This window comes from Sinohyriopsis cumingii, chromosome 3, assembly GCF_028554795.1.
Source record: "Sinohyriopsis cumingii isolate HCF-2022 chromosome 3, ASM2855479v2, whole genome shotgun sequence".
NCBI classification, from domain to species: domain Eukaryota; kingdom Metazoa; phylum Mollusca; class Bivalvia; order Unionida; family Unionidae; genus Sinohyriopsis; species Sinohyriopsis cumingii.
The window spans coordinates 84,496,972-84,514,171 of NC_142963.1; the positions used below are offsets into that span (position 1 = coordinate 84,496,972).

At 33.2% G+C, this 17,200-nt stretch overlaps 1 protein-coding gene and 1 long non-coding RNA gene across 6 annotated transcripts in view; one reads left to right on the top strand and one right to left on the bottom strand.

The window, feature by feature from the left end:
- Positions 1-17,200, bottom strand: part of LOC149803225 (uncharacterized) — a 114,044-nt gene that overhangs the window by 61,776 nt on the left and 35,068 nt on the right. For all 5 annotated transcript variants that reach the window (XM_089952856.1, XM_089952854.1, XM_089952855.1 and 2 more), the window contains exon 2: positions 16,784-17,150. In XM_089952856.1, the coding sequence (XP_089808982.1) occupies positions 16,784-17,081 (298 nt within the window). In that variant the 5' untranslated portion in view covers positions 17,082-17,150. The remainder of the gene's footprint in view (positions 1-16,783; positions 17,151-17,200) is intronic.
- LOC149803226 (uncharacterized) overlaps positions 1-17,200 on the top strand; it is a 190,358-nt gene that overhangs the window by 5,135 nt on the left and 168,023 nt on the right. The window lies entirely within an intron of this gene.

Sequence of the window (17,200 nt, forward strand, 5' to 3'; positions counted from 1 at the left end):
TAGGTTCATAGGCGATAATAGTACCAGATAACACTCGCGTGTTTTAAGCATTTAAAGTAAATGAAACCCATGCAAAGAACTTTAAGTAAATTCGTACAAGTGCTTTTTTGAGAACAAGCACTGTAATTAGATTGAGAAGGTGCTATTGAAGGGAATTTTTCTAGAGGAAAATGCGTTTTCCAGTCGTATATGATAACGTAATCATATCAATACCAAAACATACCAGGTCTCAAATCACCGAAAAAAATAAACTAAAGCCTTTCAAATATTACTGATTCCCTTTTGTAGTAATAGGTAGACGGGTAGGCACCAGCTTGTGTAAATTGTTATTTACTTACATGTACGGGATTTATCTAAAACCAAATCTTCTTGCAATAAGTGGTACGTGTATCCGCTTGCTGCGTATAGGCCTAGTTATAATTGGAAACGTTGACCAAGGCATTCAATATTTGGTCTTTTATAAAAGTCTCAAACATATCATGCTTTTATTTTATTTCAGATCAATATCAATGATTGAATTATTATGCACAACGACCTATTTTTTTTAAACTGCGGTGTTTGAATTAGATTCTTGTTACAGATAATCATTCAATTCAAATAGATTGCAACAACTAATTATTGCCTATTTTTTAAATTTCTTCGGCAGATATGATGTATGCCGTAAGACGTCATCACCTTGGTAATGAAACATTGATGTTGTGATGTTTTGGACTTTATTTTATACCTTTCCATTCCTCTCCTAGAAAAGTACATGAACATAAAAATGTGCGTGCATAATTTATACCTGCTTTGCTCTATACGTTGTTTCCTTTAAATACTGCGTGTTAGTATGGATATATTTTATCACTTAGCGGTCATAAACTATTAAATAAATATCAAGTCCTTTCTTTTCAGCCTTCTTTGCTGTTTCAATCGCTCGCTCAATAAATTTTCGCATGAGTATTTCCAATCTTCTGACCGCAGAATTTGTTAGCCCATCTCTATTCTCTAATAAAATCTTAAAAATTAAATAGAGAACGTTTCTGAAAAATTCTTCATTTCTGAGGTACTGTTCATTTCTTCAAGACAATTGCAATACATTTTGTTATTCAAGATAAAATATAACTTGTATCAGATATATTAATAAATAACGATAACATAGTTCAGGGAAACCGTAAAATACCACCAAAAAAAAATGAATGAAGACATAAAATTCACGACATAAAACAAAGCAGATATTTTGCTTTTCCAAGGTTATACTTTGCTCTGCAATCACGTTTAAAGTTTATATTAGTACAAATTCCTTTTGGGCTGACGTAAACAAATTATTTTAAAAGTATCAAAAATACCCGTATTTAAAACAGACAAATATCCCCTTCGAAGCTGAGATAAATATTAACCCTCCCAAAATTTATTTACATTAAAAACGCAAATTTCAAGACATGTACATCTAAGTTTGACAATTATGGGGAGGAGATTAGTGTTCAATCACTTGTTTTTAATATTTTTAAATTTACATGCTAAAAATCTGGACAAGCTGGAATTAATAATATGTTTCTAAGATTTTACACATACGTTTCTAAGGTTTTACACATACGTTTCTAAGGTTTTACACATACGTTTCTAAGATTTTACACATACGTTTCTAAGGTTTTACACATACGCTTCTAAGGTTTTACACATACGTTTCTAAGGTTTTACACATACGCTTCTAAGGTTTTACACATACGTTTCTAAGGTTTTATACATACGTTTCTAAGATTTTATACATACGCTTCTAAGGTTTTACACATACTTTTCTAAGGTTTTACACATACTTTTCTAAGGTTTTATACATACGCTTCTAAGGTTTTACACATACTTTTCTAAGGTTTTACACACAGGATAATATTATTATAACTTCACCAGTTATTTCTCTTTTTTTCCCAACAGATCAAAAATGCGAATTATTATTATTAATATTATTATTATTATCTACAGTAGTGTAAAGAAATATGATTTATATTTTTCCGAAACATAATTTGCACTATATTTGGGCTAACTTTTAAAAAAAAATGTATCCCCCCCCCTTCTCTTAGACAGTTCATACGGTCTCTGACCGCTTTGCACTGGTAAGATTAGCATTCATGTAATTCATTTTGTTAAAGTCGAGGTCGTGCTAGAGTTAACTTACCAATCCATTGTCCTGCTACGTATGTAATCTCTCTGAATTAATTTGTAACGGAATCTTTCTCCTTTTTCGATTTAAATATTGCAGGCACAATATAAAGGTTGGGCGTATTTCATGCGCTATGGTTTTGTTTTCCCCGTGGAATAATTAAATGCGAGCAAATACTACGACATGTAGCTTAATTTGATGTTTATGTCAATGAATGAATAAAACCTAAATGGTAGCAATGATCTAATTCGTGTTCGTTTTATTTCATCTCTCGTTCCAAGTGTTCTGTTTTCTGTCCTGTGTGTAGCCACACACCCCTTTAACTAGACATGTATAATACAGCTTTAACAAACTGGAAAAGTTGTATTTGTTGTTTGGGTTTAACGCCATATTTCAGTGCAAGATAGGCTATGCATGGCGGTCAGTAAGAATTAGCGACCCACGGGAAGTTACTGGCAAGCTTTCTCACGTATCCTAATTGACCGAACCTGAGACTCGAACCTACGCGGACAGAGGTGAGATGGAAGTGATCAGTAAAGGCGTGCTTTTTCTCCTTCGAAAATGGCTCCTAATTTTATAGATTAACAGCACAGGACACTAGTACCAACTTCAAGTACTAGAAAACCTGCTTTCAACTTGTAAGAAGATAAAATATTGAAAAATAATAAATGCGGTCGGTGTACATTGTCACAATTGTTCTCGCTCCCATGAACCTTCCATGTGAATTGCCACACGCGGTTGTGTTGAAATTTATTCATGAGGTTGGCCCCAGCGTCAGATAGGATCCGACATATTGCGGGCCCAAATTTAATGACTTTGTGACCATTTACATTCATTGCATATGAAACCTTATATGCAGCAAGTCTCCGATATCGGATATGTTACGTGTTTTTCGTATATAATTCAATTATTATATCGTAAATAAATGTGAATGAACTGTATACTGCTACACTGTCAAATTATGAACCGTATACTGCTACACTGTTCAAATTATGAACCGTATACTGCTACACTGTTCAAATTATGAACTGTATACTGCAACACTGTTCAAATTATGAACTGTATACTGCTACACTGTTCAAATTACGAACTTTATACTGCTACACTGTTCAAATTATGAACTGTATACTGCAACACTGTTCAAATTATACCTTATTAAATACACAAACTTTTAAAAAGATAGGAAAAAATTCTAAATCAAATACATAAAATGTTAATAAATTCTTATTTTAAACTTCGATATATTTTTTTCTATTCTTTTTACATTTGAACAATATTGTGTATTTGCTTGTTGAGTGTATTAAGTTCAGACATCTGACAGTTCTACAGATAAAAGTGTTTCGCTGCGAAGTAGCGTTGAATTTTTTTTACCAATATCAATTAAAAATCGTGCAAAGGAGAGGGTTATACTGTTTCAACATGAGTAAAAGAAACTTGCAAATATAAAATATACCGTATACTGCTGGGTGTAATGTTAAATACAAAATATGCCGTACACTGCTGCGTGCAATATTAAATACAAAATATACCGTACACTGCTGGGTGCAAAATTAAATACAAAATATACCGTACACTGCCGATTGTAATGTTAAATACAAAATATACCGTATACTTCTGGGTGCAACATTAAATACAAAATATACCGTATACTGCTGGGAGTAATAAAATTATACGAAGGATGGAATTTAACAAGGTTATATTTTCCTTTTATATGTTAAATATGTATGGAATTTAACAAGATTATATTTTCCTTTTATATGTTAAATATGTATGATTTAGTGTAAGTTTTCATTATATTTATTTTTGTATCGTTTACATTTTCTTACATTTATATTATATCTTCTAAAAGAGAAACTGTGTTGGAGAAAAAATTGCGTCTATTTTCGGAACATGAAAATCTTTAATATCTTCAATATCGTTTTATCTAACTGACGTAGAGTTACACTCAGTGTCTTTATGTTTAAAATAAAAATGTGTGTAAAAATATGAGGTCATAGTTTTAAAATTTCTTAAAAACATTTTGAGGATACAACTTATTTTGAGATCATGTTGGCCTTAAAATTATCAATGGTTTTTCTTAATGTATTTAAAACTATATTAAGTTTATCACATATCCGTGGATAAAATCAAACAATTAGCCCCCAGTCAAGTGCTTTTGACACGTCAAGGTTTGTTTTCACCCTTTTTGCCCTTAGTCAAAACTCAGTGTGTGCTTCGTGTATTTGAGTGTGTTCATAGATATAATTGTTTTCTAATGGAACACTAACATTTTAAGAGCAAAGAAAGTATAATTTTTAAATTGCAAATATTTTTTAAATTCAAAACCCATTGCATTTTGCGATGTAGGGCAGCTTCTGTGGATGTTCTGCAGAACCCAAATAGTTTAAGTGATGTTTATTGGTTTGTGTTCAATTTGTTTTTAAATAGTTCGTTTTATACCAAAGCACGAATAGTTTTAATAACAATGATATCAAATACTTCAGTTTCCTCGAACGATTGGCACAAAAAATTCAAATGTCATCATTCTATAAACCAATAAGTGACCCTGAATCATTGGATACGGCCGCTTTATCACTTGGATTTTTGGATTACATATCAGGCCTTATCCAAGGAACGATTTTTGAGAAATGAGTACGAGTACAATGCATTTAACCAGTAAACATCATGAGCTGATATATTTTCTAAAGGGACACATACACACGACAAGTTTCCATTTATACCGTCCACACTTCATTTTCCAAGCCATATATTTTGTCATCCATTTTTAACCATTGGTTTCAGTTTCCACTTAAAACTGACCTATTCTTATTGTGCATGCATTCTATATCTTCCATATTTTACAAGTGAATATAAAAATTCAGTACGATATGTCTGTCTGATTTCTTTGGTTACAGTTTATCGAGGGCTTTATTACATTTTATCATATCGTGTCCGTTTCTTTCTCTATATCGCCACAATCTATGTTACCTAACAAAGACACTGGTCAGTGCCAAATCTTGGCAGATAAGTGACCTATAGAATTTCATATCCTGTTCCTTTGATATGACATGAATGCAACTTGTTACGTAATATAAAAACACAATTCGCAAGAAACAGCTTGTTTCATACTGTATTATTCAAGTTGTGTCATAATTTCATAGCTAATTAAATCTGTGCATGGACTAAACATGTCATTTCTTTGATTAGAAAAAAATATATTTAACCATTAAATATTTAGATAGTATTTATTATACAGAGCTTTAGATTTAAAATATATATATATATATATATATATATATATATATATATATATATATATATATATATATATATATATATATATATATATATATATATAATACTCATATGGTATCATGCAGGACTATGACAAGCGTGTTTTGGGGTTGGGTTTTTCCTCGCTTTGTTTTTGAACTGTATGCATTGCTTCGAGTGTCGGCATCGGAAAATATGGGTACACTGCTGTCGGGTATTTCTGCGCACCTAAGGTTTTCGTTTCCAATATTGAAGCAAAACGCATACCGAATTCGAGCGATCGACAAAAATAAAATACAGCAATGCTTACCATTTGGAAAGATGCAATTGTCACCAGAACATTCAGTTCAAAATAATATTAATTTTGGACACAAGGGAAACCACCACACTGTTTTCATGACTCGCGATATGTCGGCCTATTCTGCGCATAGTTTAAAAAGATAAATGTTTGTCCATCTTGCTATAGAAATGAAATATATTACTTTGGAATGTTTCTGTCAGCAGTTCAGTCGAGTAATTAGATCAGGTTTATAGTTAGTTTTACAAAATTAAACGTAAAAATACCAATAAATGGCAAGAGATGTTAAGCAAACTAAACCGATCTTGTAAATAAGTTTGTAAAGTTCAACATTTTATGAAAAATAAGCTATTACGTGGAAGAGAAACAACAATGAATAGGTGTAATGTGTTTACAACGTCTTGTTGATGGGGAAAAATTACTACAGAATTTAGAAACAGACTATACGCTGGGGAATTTGTTGAGAGTTTATGTTCTAGTGGCTAGAAGACACGTTGGGTAGCAGACGATTTTGTACGTGTGGGACAACTTCTTGCAAAGTTGGAAACTTGGATTGAAATACATTTTGTTTTAAGGTACACATTTCCATCTTTTATATAATGTATTTATTTGTATGATTCTAAAAAATGCATATTAAATCGAATTTTCTGGGTTACGGGTTCAAGAAGGTCATGGAGTGGGTTTTCACGTTGCCATTTAGAAATCACATTTGAATGTGCATTTCGAGTCTTAATATGGGATATTTTTGTAAACTTTATGAATATCACTTTTCTTAATTAATGTACGATTCTTCTTTCTGGATACAAAATGGATTTTTGACCCAAAATAGCACGTGATCAAATGTTTACAGAAATGACGTATCGTTGCGCAGAATTACCCGACGCGCAGAATAGGCCGACATGGCGGGTATGTGAGAAAGTTTGTCATTAGCTTCTCGTGGGTCGCCAGTTCTTACCTGGGTTTTCTGAAGTTCTACATCAGTTATACTGGCCGTCATGTATAGCCACCCTATTGTGTGCAGAACAATGGCGTTAAACGCACATCGACCCAACATTGTAAGTTGTTAAGTATTTTCTCAATAAAATCTCAGTGACTGCTCGACACCACGTATGTTGAGTCAAAGTTAACCACCTTTGGCCTAGCTTTAGACCATGCAGCTACGTATACTTGCACCATCAAAGGAAGAAACGTTTACTCTTTCGGCTGGCCGTGGGTACAACAGAGAGCGTAAGCAATTCTGCTTGTTTCAGTCTGCTTCACTCTTGAGAATTTTGGTAAAGCAGGATATGTTCTTATTAGAGAACGTGTCTGATTAACAATCAATATTTATAACGAATAAGGTCAAAAGTTAAGGCTTACTTTTGAGCAGGGAGGACGAAACACGAGATGAATGGAACATTTTATTTAAATAGGAGCATACATTATGATGATAATGATACATTTTTATGTGTACTTTATGTACATAATTTTATGTCGGTAGCCATAAAGAATTTAAACATTTATTCAATAGTAAAATTTAAGTATTCCCCAATTATTTTTGATAATTATACAAGGATTACACCAGGACAAACAAATTACTTTAATTTATATAGATTACAGCGCAGTCAAATAATTAGAGAGCAAGAATCAACCGATAGAAGCTATAAAAAAAGACTGATACGTTATGAAAGCTCTACTATTTTTTCCCAGATACGACTGTTCCATAATGAATTCTGTTATAAGCTTCCACGCCGCCATTGGCCGACATTCTTGGACAGAAGACAGTAAATTCAACCGTAAACTGTTTAAAAATTGGATTAATAATATGGAAAACCGTTTGAGGGAAAATTACAATTCAATGAAAAAGATAGCACACATAACGAATTTTTTTATACTTTTGTTGTCTTTGCGACATATAATCAAATTAACTACTTTCCTTCACAAGAATGAGTTTTTTCCCCCTCTCATTCAAATACACGTATAATTTTTATAATTTCTCTGTGACTCCAGAAAGGATTTGTATCATTCTGAAATTCTTTTGCTATTTTGCTTAGCTTGGCCCACCCTGTTTAAAAATAACTTATGAAAAACGTACAGTAAACGTAAACCAGAATATCACCAAACAACATGATTATTGTTAGATTATTCGATCAGGTCGGGATATAGTAAAATCTTCAGAAATTTATTAAAACTTGAAAGTCAGGTATCAAAATGTTAATATGTAACTTATGTTATGCAAAACTCCACTAGTTGCGAGAAGAACCCTTTTCATCAAAATTCAGTTCTAAAGTTCTTTACGTATCGTTCGGCAAAAGAGCTGATATGTTGCTGGATGAAATAGAATTAGACCCTTAAAACTACTTTTAAAAAATTGACTTAATATTCAGTCAACCGTTTCAAGTATGTGCACGTCATTTGAAATTGTGTTGCTGCTGTTGTTGTTTGTTGTTGTCATACCCTTATTTTTATGTTTCCACGTTGTTTATATACAGGTGCCTGATTGGTTGGGTTGGTATTTCTTATTGGGTATATACATTTCATATTATGTTGCTTTAACTGTTATTGATTATGGAATGGCCCTGAAGGTCTAATGGCTACTATCCTACGATGGTATACACACATAATGACCTTGTGGATGATCGCTTGTCACTTATTTGGGGGTGTTTTAACATTTGGAAATTTCAAAACAAAGTATTATTACATTGTTAATGATCCATACAATTCAAAAATTTCTTGAATGTTGATATTTGGGTTGGTGTACATCTGATTCCGCTACTTTACACTGTTCATAAATATATGAAAAATTCTTCAACTTTCAAAGAGTTAACATCATAGATTCATTTTATCAAATGCATAAGGAAATATTTATGTTATTGATCAATGTTCAGTACGACATAATTTTTGCGTTCAGATTGGTTTCACGCTACAGACTGATCGAAGGTAGTAAATCGCTGATGATTTTACAAGGTCTTTTATACATTTCGTTGACTTTATAATTTTCTTTCATAGGAATTTTATTGCGAGTATTCAAATTGTACAAGCGGTTTTCATTTCGTTATTCCTTCAGAGACAGAAGTTGTAACTTCGTCAATGTATATCCGATCTCTCAGCGTTCAGAGCTCTGTGACATACTTCAAATATGACGTCATTTTGACCTGTTTTGTGTTTTCACTTGGATTTGTTGTTTTCATTGGCTTCATCTTCCTCGTATATTTTGTCCTCTCCTGGACAGATCGATTATATCCTATAAAGTAACAGTATATGGCACAGCCAACTATTCTTTAAATGTACTACGTCTTCATCAACCAAATTCGTCGGAGATATATTTCGTATCAGTTTTTGCTGAAAGTATTAGCAAGTATATCGTTCATTATTCTTTTGACAAATGGGATCATGAGAAGCTGATATCAATCACACAGTTATCACCTACGAGGCTATGAAACAGCTTCAGGTTCTTCTTAACCTCAAACGTTTCGAAGTGGTCTGATATAGATTTTACTTATAAAATGACTTTTATCAGAGCTTACTTTGCAGAGATATTTTCCCCTTCTTGTTTTCCTTATGAACTTCGTCAGTAAACACATTTTGATCATTTCCTCAAAAGTTTAAATATTTTCTCAAGTTGGATACAATTTCTGTGTGGGATTACAATGACTCGAGAGCATATTCATTTAAATTTTTGCATTTTCCCTACTAAATAATGCACGTCTAAAAATGAAATGGACAAACAAGCAAATAATTGAAGCTATTATTATTAGTATTATTGAAAGACGGGAAATTGATCCGTGTAAAAGGTTTGTAACATTGCCTTTGATTTCTTTTTCTCTGGTCAAGACCGTCGTTACTTATTTATTGTATGTATATTTTAGAGTTTATTTGAACACGTACTTTGTAAATATATTTAGTTTATTTTTTAAATACAAAAATGCCTTTGCGTTTAATACATCTTTATTGTTTCCTTTTCTAGTTTTATCTGTCAAGTACATGCATCTCATACATTGCATGTAAAGTGTCATGTTGTTTCCACGTACATCGCGTGGAAAGTGTCAAGTTGTTTCCTCGTACATCGCTTTGAAAGTGTCATGTTGTTTCCTCATACATCGCGTGGAAAGTCATGTTGTTTCCTCACGCATGAAAAGTGTGATGTTGTTTCCACGTACATCGCATAGAAAGTGTCATGTTGTTTTCTTATACATCGCGTGGACAGTGTCATGTTGTTTCCTCATACATCGATTGGAAAGTGTCATGTTGTTTCCACGTACATCGCATAGAAAGTGTCATGTTGTTTTCATATACATCGCGTGGAAAGTGTCATGTTGTTTCCTCATACATCGCGTGGAGAGTATCGTGTTGTCTCCTCGTACATCGCGTGGAAAGTGTCATTGTTTCCACGTACATCGCATAGAAAGTGTCATGTTGTTTTCTTATACATCGCGTGGAAAGCGTCATGTTGTTTCCTCATACATCGCGTGGAGAGTATCATGTTGTCTCCTCGTACATCGCAGGAAAATATTAATTTTCTTTTCTTCAGTTACTGTCATTGAAAGAGATTTTAAAATGTCTACGAATGGTCTTTGACCTTAAATGAATCCGATATTAATTAGTGGTTTGATGATTAAGTGTACGGATATTATGCAGACATAGTTTACTCACTGTATATAGTTTAGTGCATACGTCATGCATACTTGGTCTACTCATGGTGTACCATTTAGTGTACACATATCAAGCATACATGATTCACACACTATATATCGTTTAGTATAGAAATATCATGCATACTTAGTTTACTCACTCATTGCTTACCGTTTAGGATTCGCATAATCATGCATACTTAGTTCACTCATTGTATACTGTTTAATGTACAAAAAATAAAATGCATACTTAGTTCACTCATTTAATACCGTTTATTATACACGTCATGCATACTTAATTTACTCATTGTATACCGCTTAGCATACACATATAATGCATACGTAATTTAATCAACAGTATACCGTTTAGTATACACATAATGCATTCTTAATTACTCACAGTATACCGCTTAGCATACACACATCATGTATATGCAATTTACTCACAGTATACCGCTTAGCATACACATATCATGCATACGTAATTTACTCACAGTATACCGTTTAGTATATAAAATATCATGCATACGTAATTTACTCACAGTATACCGCTTAGCATACTCATATCATGCATACGTAATTTACAGTATACTGCGTAGCATTCACATATCATGCATACGTAATTTACTCACAGTATACCGTTAAGTATATAAAATATGCATACGTAATTTACTCACAGTATACCGTTTAACTTAATATTTTTTGAAGATTAGTCTTTCTAAAATGTTTTCCATCGTTAAGGCTAGCAACAATTCTTTGGGTATATCATACAGACAGAAATGTACAATAGTTATATACATATAATTCTGAAAAGAAATGCTGAAACATGCAAATACCTATCATGTGAAATTCGGTTCGAGAATGAGAAATGCTCATAAATTCAAAGCAATACAGTAAATGGATCATTTTTGTTACTTTCATCAATTATATATTTTCAAAAAGAAAGGTGTTTGAATCCCGTTTGAGCTGCATATGCTACGTGAGTTTCACGAGTTTCAAACTACTGAATAAGGGTTTTATCGACACCAAGTAATTCATTTCTCATTTCGTACGCTCCCTACAAATGAACATGGATCGGTTCTTTTGAAAACCTCAACGGACTCGAGAAAATTCATTGTGACGTGTTAATGTAGAGGTGGCTTTTCCCAAAATATATAAGCGGCAAAAGTTATTACATAATGACAAATAAATAAGTAGGCGTTATCTCCAACTAATGAATAAGGGATTTGTCCACCAAGGAGACGGGAAAAATCTATACGTCAAATTTCCTCTATTACATACAGAATGGGAATTTCGATCATCTTTAGCATCTAGTAATTTATCTCTGCATGGCGCTGCTAGCACATGGATAAAAGGTTAAAGAAATAAAATACAAAGTATGTACAAACTACATAAACGTGTACAAACTATATATCCGTGTACAAACTACATAAACGTGTACAAACAAAATAACCGACCCAAAGATGTATCAGTTTTAGAGAACAAGAAAACAACAACACAGCTTTAATTAATTCTTGGAAGAGAAACGTAGTTGAATATAATAGCACATTTGATAGTTTTAACTGTATATTATTATATAGTAAGTTATTGGAATATTTAATATCAGACAGAGTTATGTGTTTTTTTTTTTTTTAAATTCAGAAATAAATACTTTGGTAAATACCTAAACTACCACTGATATTAATGATGTTGTCAGGCGTCATTTAGAAGTTGTGGCTGTTTTCGTCTTTATATACGAAAAGTATTTTACATCAATCGATTCGTACGCAAGTTAAAGATGAGCAAAAACGCTTCTACATGGTTCATACGGTCTTTGAAAATCGTTGACAGTTTGGAAAAAATGAGGTAGTATGTTCAAGGCCATGACAGTTTGGGAAAATCAAGCTGATTACCCAGAGGTCTTTAGAATTCTTTGAAAATTGAAATAAACCCAAACATTTTAATTTCTTTCCATAACCACAAATAAAATTGTGCAATGTTGTTAGATTCGGATGTAGTCGAGTTTTTCTGCTTTCTTTCTTTCAGAGATCGGTACAGTTTCATTTCACCATTAAACAATGTTGTATAATTTTCATTCTTTGTTTTCTCATATGACATAACTGTTAGCGAAAATAGGTCTTGGAAATCTATGTTTGTGGTCTTTGAAAGCTTTGGAAAAGTCTCTGAATTCATCATTCAGAATTCTGTGTGAACCCTGTTCTACTAGAAACTTAAAAAGACTCAGAACAAACCTTTTTGATGTGTTCATGCAGAGTTTGCTTCTCCAAAACTGTTTTTTACATATTGATAAATAAATAAGAGTAATGTATAGGGAATCACAAATTACAGGGGGAAAAAAACTTACGTAGAAAATAAAGAAAAGTACATTTCAGGAACGCTGATGTTATGTTTGGATTCTTTCTCGCGCACATAAAAGATTCGTGTTAGTGATGGTCATATAAATGCTGATGATAACAGCGTGTATTCTGTTGATTTACTTTATGAAGATAAACGTGTAAACAAAATATCAAGTCATTTAGGAAAAACTGTATTAAGATCTACATATAATTCTTAATCTAACTAATTATTGCTTTCGACAGAATTTATGAAAAGATTTCATGAGAAGCACTCTTAATCACTTTATTTAAAAGTGATTCCAGCTTTCTATTGCCTTTAAAGATGTCTGTTTTTGCAAACTAAACACCTTGCATCGATATGACACAGCTTGTGACTTACTTGTAGCAGAATGCTCTGCATCTCTGGATTTCTTTTGCACAAAAGCAAGTTGATCTCAGTAACAAAGTCGTACCGGAAAAAAATTCAGTCACCGATATGCACCTTATGATGTGTACTTAAGATAAATATACTCTCGTCATTCGAGGATCCTTTCAAAGGAAAAACAAAGAATTATGCAAATATCGTTCTTGCTTTTCATTATTGCAGAAGAGACGATGATCTAAATCAACAACTTGACAAGCTTACATTGTTTTCTGCATTATTTTACGCACAAGCGTACGTGCATACATACTTAAAAACTCTTAAAATTTCTTAATGTTTATTTTAGATGGACATTGAAAATACCATAATGTGCGATGCTTAAATGTGAAGTGATCATACACTCATTGGAATGCCAGACTGCCAGTTTCATAATCGTTGTGATCTGTTACTCTCATTAAAGTAACACCGCTCCGACGGCCTAGTGGTTAGAGCGTCCGCCTCGGATGCGGAAGGTCGTGGGTTCGATACCCGGCCGAGTCATATCAAAGACTTTCAAAAAACTGATACTAACAGCTGCCTCGCTTGGCGCTCGACATTAAGAGGTTAGTGTTAGGACCGGTCAGCCTGGTGTCAGGATAATGTGACTGGATGTGACATCATGCTACAGTGCTAGACATCACTATAAACTGTCACACTGCAAACACCGTAGCGATATGACTGAAAAATTATTAAAGCTACGTTAAAAATCCAAAGCACACACACACACACAAACACACATATTAAAGCTAAACGAAACAATAAATGCGATTAACTGTAAATTTCATTGACTGTTGACCGTTCATGATGATCGTCTGCCTCGTTTGCGGAAGGTCGCGGGTTCGAACATACAAAGGCCTTTAAAAATGGTACTAGCAGCTCCCTCGCTAGGCGTTCAACATTAGGTTAGTGTTAGGCCTGGTCGGCCTGGTGTCAGTATAATGTGACTGGGTGGGACATGATGCTACATGCAGCATCATGCCCCGCTATAAACTGCCAAACTGCAAACATGGTAGCGATATGACTGAAATTTTGTTGAAGCTACGTTAAAAAAACAAATCACGTCATATCACAACTCACATCATTGACTATTACCGTATATAATCAGCTGACACTATATTGACCCAGATCGTATAATGCGCCGACAGATCTAAGTTAGTGCAGTTGTTAGGACTACTCAAACGAACTAATACAACAGATCCTGATCTGCGACTGCATCATATGCCGACAGGTAGAGGTCTACGTGGTTTACAGTCAGATCCGACTTTCAGGCGAGTATAGACGGTATAATTTTATGACATCAAATGTCGCGGAGATGGATGAAAATGTGAACAAAAAGACCTTGCTATATCGAAATAGCCTGCGCATGGGCATAGCTTGGGTTGCCCTAAAGCATTGTACATTGTGCCACCCGCGTCGATAGATCTGACGCATTCATTTACATCGCCAGATTCAGAACTTTGCCACCATGCCAATTCAGCAAATGGATTAAACCTTTAAGCGTTAGCAGGGAGTGGCGTACATTATAAGAATTATATATTCAACGTTCACTACAGTATTCTTGATATATATCTCCAGTGACTAAATTATGGTCAACAATTATAATTTAATACAATACATATTTTCAGAATTGACCCATCGGCTGAGGGTTTCAATCAGCCTTTGCATAACATACATTTCAGTGGACCGCTGACCAATTCGATGGCCAATTTGGTGTAAATCATTGCATCATCGTTGTCCGGAGAATATCTACTATCCAACCAAGTAGGGCTAAAATAATTTTATACCGTGTGTATAACTGGTTTGTAAGTAGCGTCCAACTGCAAAATGTACAGACCTAGATACGTCAGTAACTTATGCGATGACATATCAGGGTCTATTTGTTTGCTGCTGGACTTAAGTTATAAGTGAGTATATACGGTATATGGTATTTACAAATTCATCTCTATGATGTGAACGTTTATCATTACATTTTTACGAAATTGCACAATATACTGTGAATCGTGTTTAAAAAAAACTAACCAGTTTTCAAAATGAGAAACTCCGGTTTCTGTAGAAACATGCGCTAATGAATTGGCTGTGCATTTTCCTATTTTTCTTATGGGTCAATTAAATAACAGCAACTATAACATGTAAATGATTCCGACAAAATGTTATGTTATATTTTACATGTTTTTATTCCACGACATTTAGGGAGATTTATAATATTTTTTCATAAAGAAACAAAAGTAACGTTTGATATATGTGAATGGCGCTCATTAATGTAACGTTTTGGAATATATCCCTGTCTCTTATTTAGCATCCTATTCTACAAAGGGTGGACATTTGTCATTACTATTCAACTGCTAGCGAACAAATTTGGCAAGGTAGTTATTTTAGCTCTACGTCTTTAATACAGTGTTACGGCTCGCTTACATAAATTCACATCTTTCTAATATTTCTTAAAATTTTCTTTCTATCGCTTTTATAATTATTTAAGCATTATTGTTGATAATAGCTTTGACTAAATTTCATTGAAGTTCAAAATAAAACGTAGATTTTTCGTGAATACTATTGACTGTTCAGCGTTTTTTTTAAGCAACTGGAAACAAGTAAACGAGTGGGAAAAATTTTTATGAAAATATCAAAGAAAACTAACCTAAAACGAGCTTTATAATAAATCGAAGTCAAACGAGTTTTTAAAATAAAGAAAGACTCAAGACATATTTCAGTTGCCTCTACAGCTGACCAGAACTGGTTCAGAAGTTTCTGTATTTTGACAAATCTATGTTCCGTGCAACATTAATGAACGAATTAAGTGATAGAAAGTAGTTTGGGTCATAAAAAACATAGTCACTTGGAAAATAATAAATACGACGATACTAAACAAAAATAAAGAAAACGTGGATATGCCAAGAGCAATGACAAGTAATTTGCTGTGATTCTGTATCATATATATACCACAATAGTATATATATATATATATATATATATATATATATATATATATATATATATATATATATATATATATATATATATATATATATATATATTTACGCTCGAAATAAAGAGTGCATTCAGAGTTGGATTATGATAATGACTGGGCTGTCCAGGTAATTTCGCAAGACACGCCTTTGAAACAAATGATGCATGATTTTTTGGGACATGTAATATTATCAAATCAGGCACTTTTCTACAATTAAAGGAAATTATATATATATATATATATATATATATATATATATATATATATATATATATATATATATATATATATATATATATATTTCTACTACTAATGGTTTTTTTTCTACTTAAAATTAAAATCTAGATAAAATACGTTCTTGTCTAATTTCGTTTTCAAAAACGCAAATTTCTCCTGGACATAAAAAACACAATAAATAACAGGCGACAAATAACACCAACAAATGCTCCAAGAATGAGGGATCGCTTATGTATATAAATCATCTTTGAAACAATCAGTCTCGAAAAAAAGAACTTAGTTATGTAACCAAATTATATACGTCGTTAAATTGGAAAAAAAATAATACAATTTCTACTAAATTCCAAAAGAAATGATATAAAAGATAATTGTCTGTGTGTCTGTGTGTGTAATAAAGGTTTGGCTAAGATAATTTATTTTTGTTTCGGTTTTTTGGTAAATGAATAATCCGATTTACAAACTTTAAAACATTGTACTTTCCAATTTATCATAATAGATTTAGTATCAGGGGCTACTGACGTATAGTAAGAATAGTATACATAACTTACCGGAGGAATGGAGTGACGCTCCTGGAGGTATGCAACGATGGAAATACTGTCCTTGCAATGACGCAAGCGTTGTTGGGGAAGTGGGTCTTGTTATCTCTGTGCCTCCATTGACACTAGTGACTGACGCTGCCGCAGCCGCTGCTGTTGCGACTGACGTACTAAGACGCGCAGATATAGAGGAGGAATGCCCCGATTCCGAACTCGAATAAGGAGGCCCTAAAGGGCCTATAGATCCTGCTTGGAGACTCCCTAAAAGACGAACCCGGTCTAGACTGCTGAATTCCACACGACCTTCCATCGAAGGGGTATCCTAGCTTCGGCTAGGTATACTTAAGCTCTTTCATCTTGCTCAACGGAATTTGTTCGTCTGAAAAACAGTAATACGTAAGGAAAATATAATACCCATGTAATTATGCA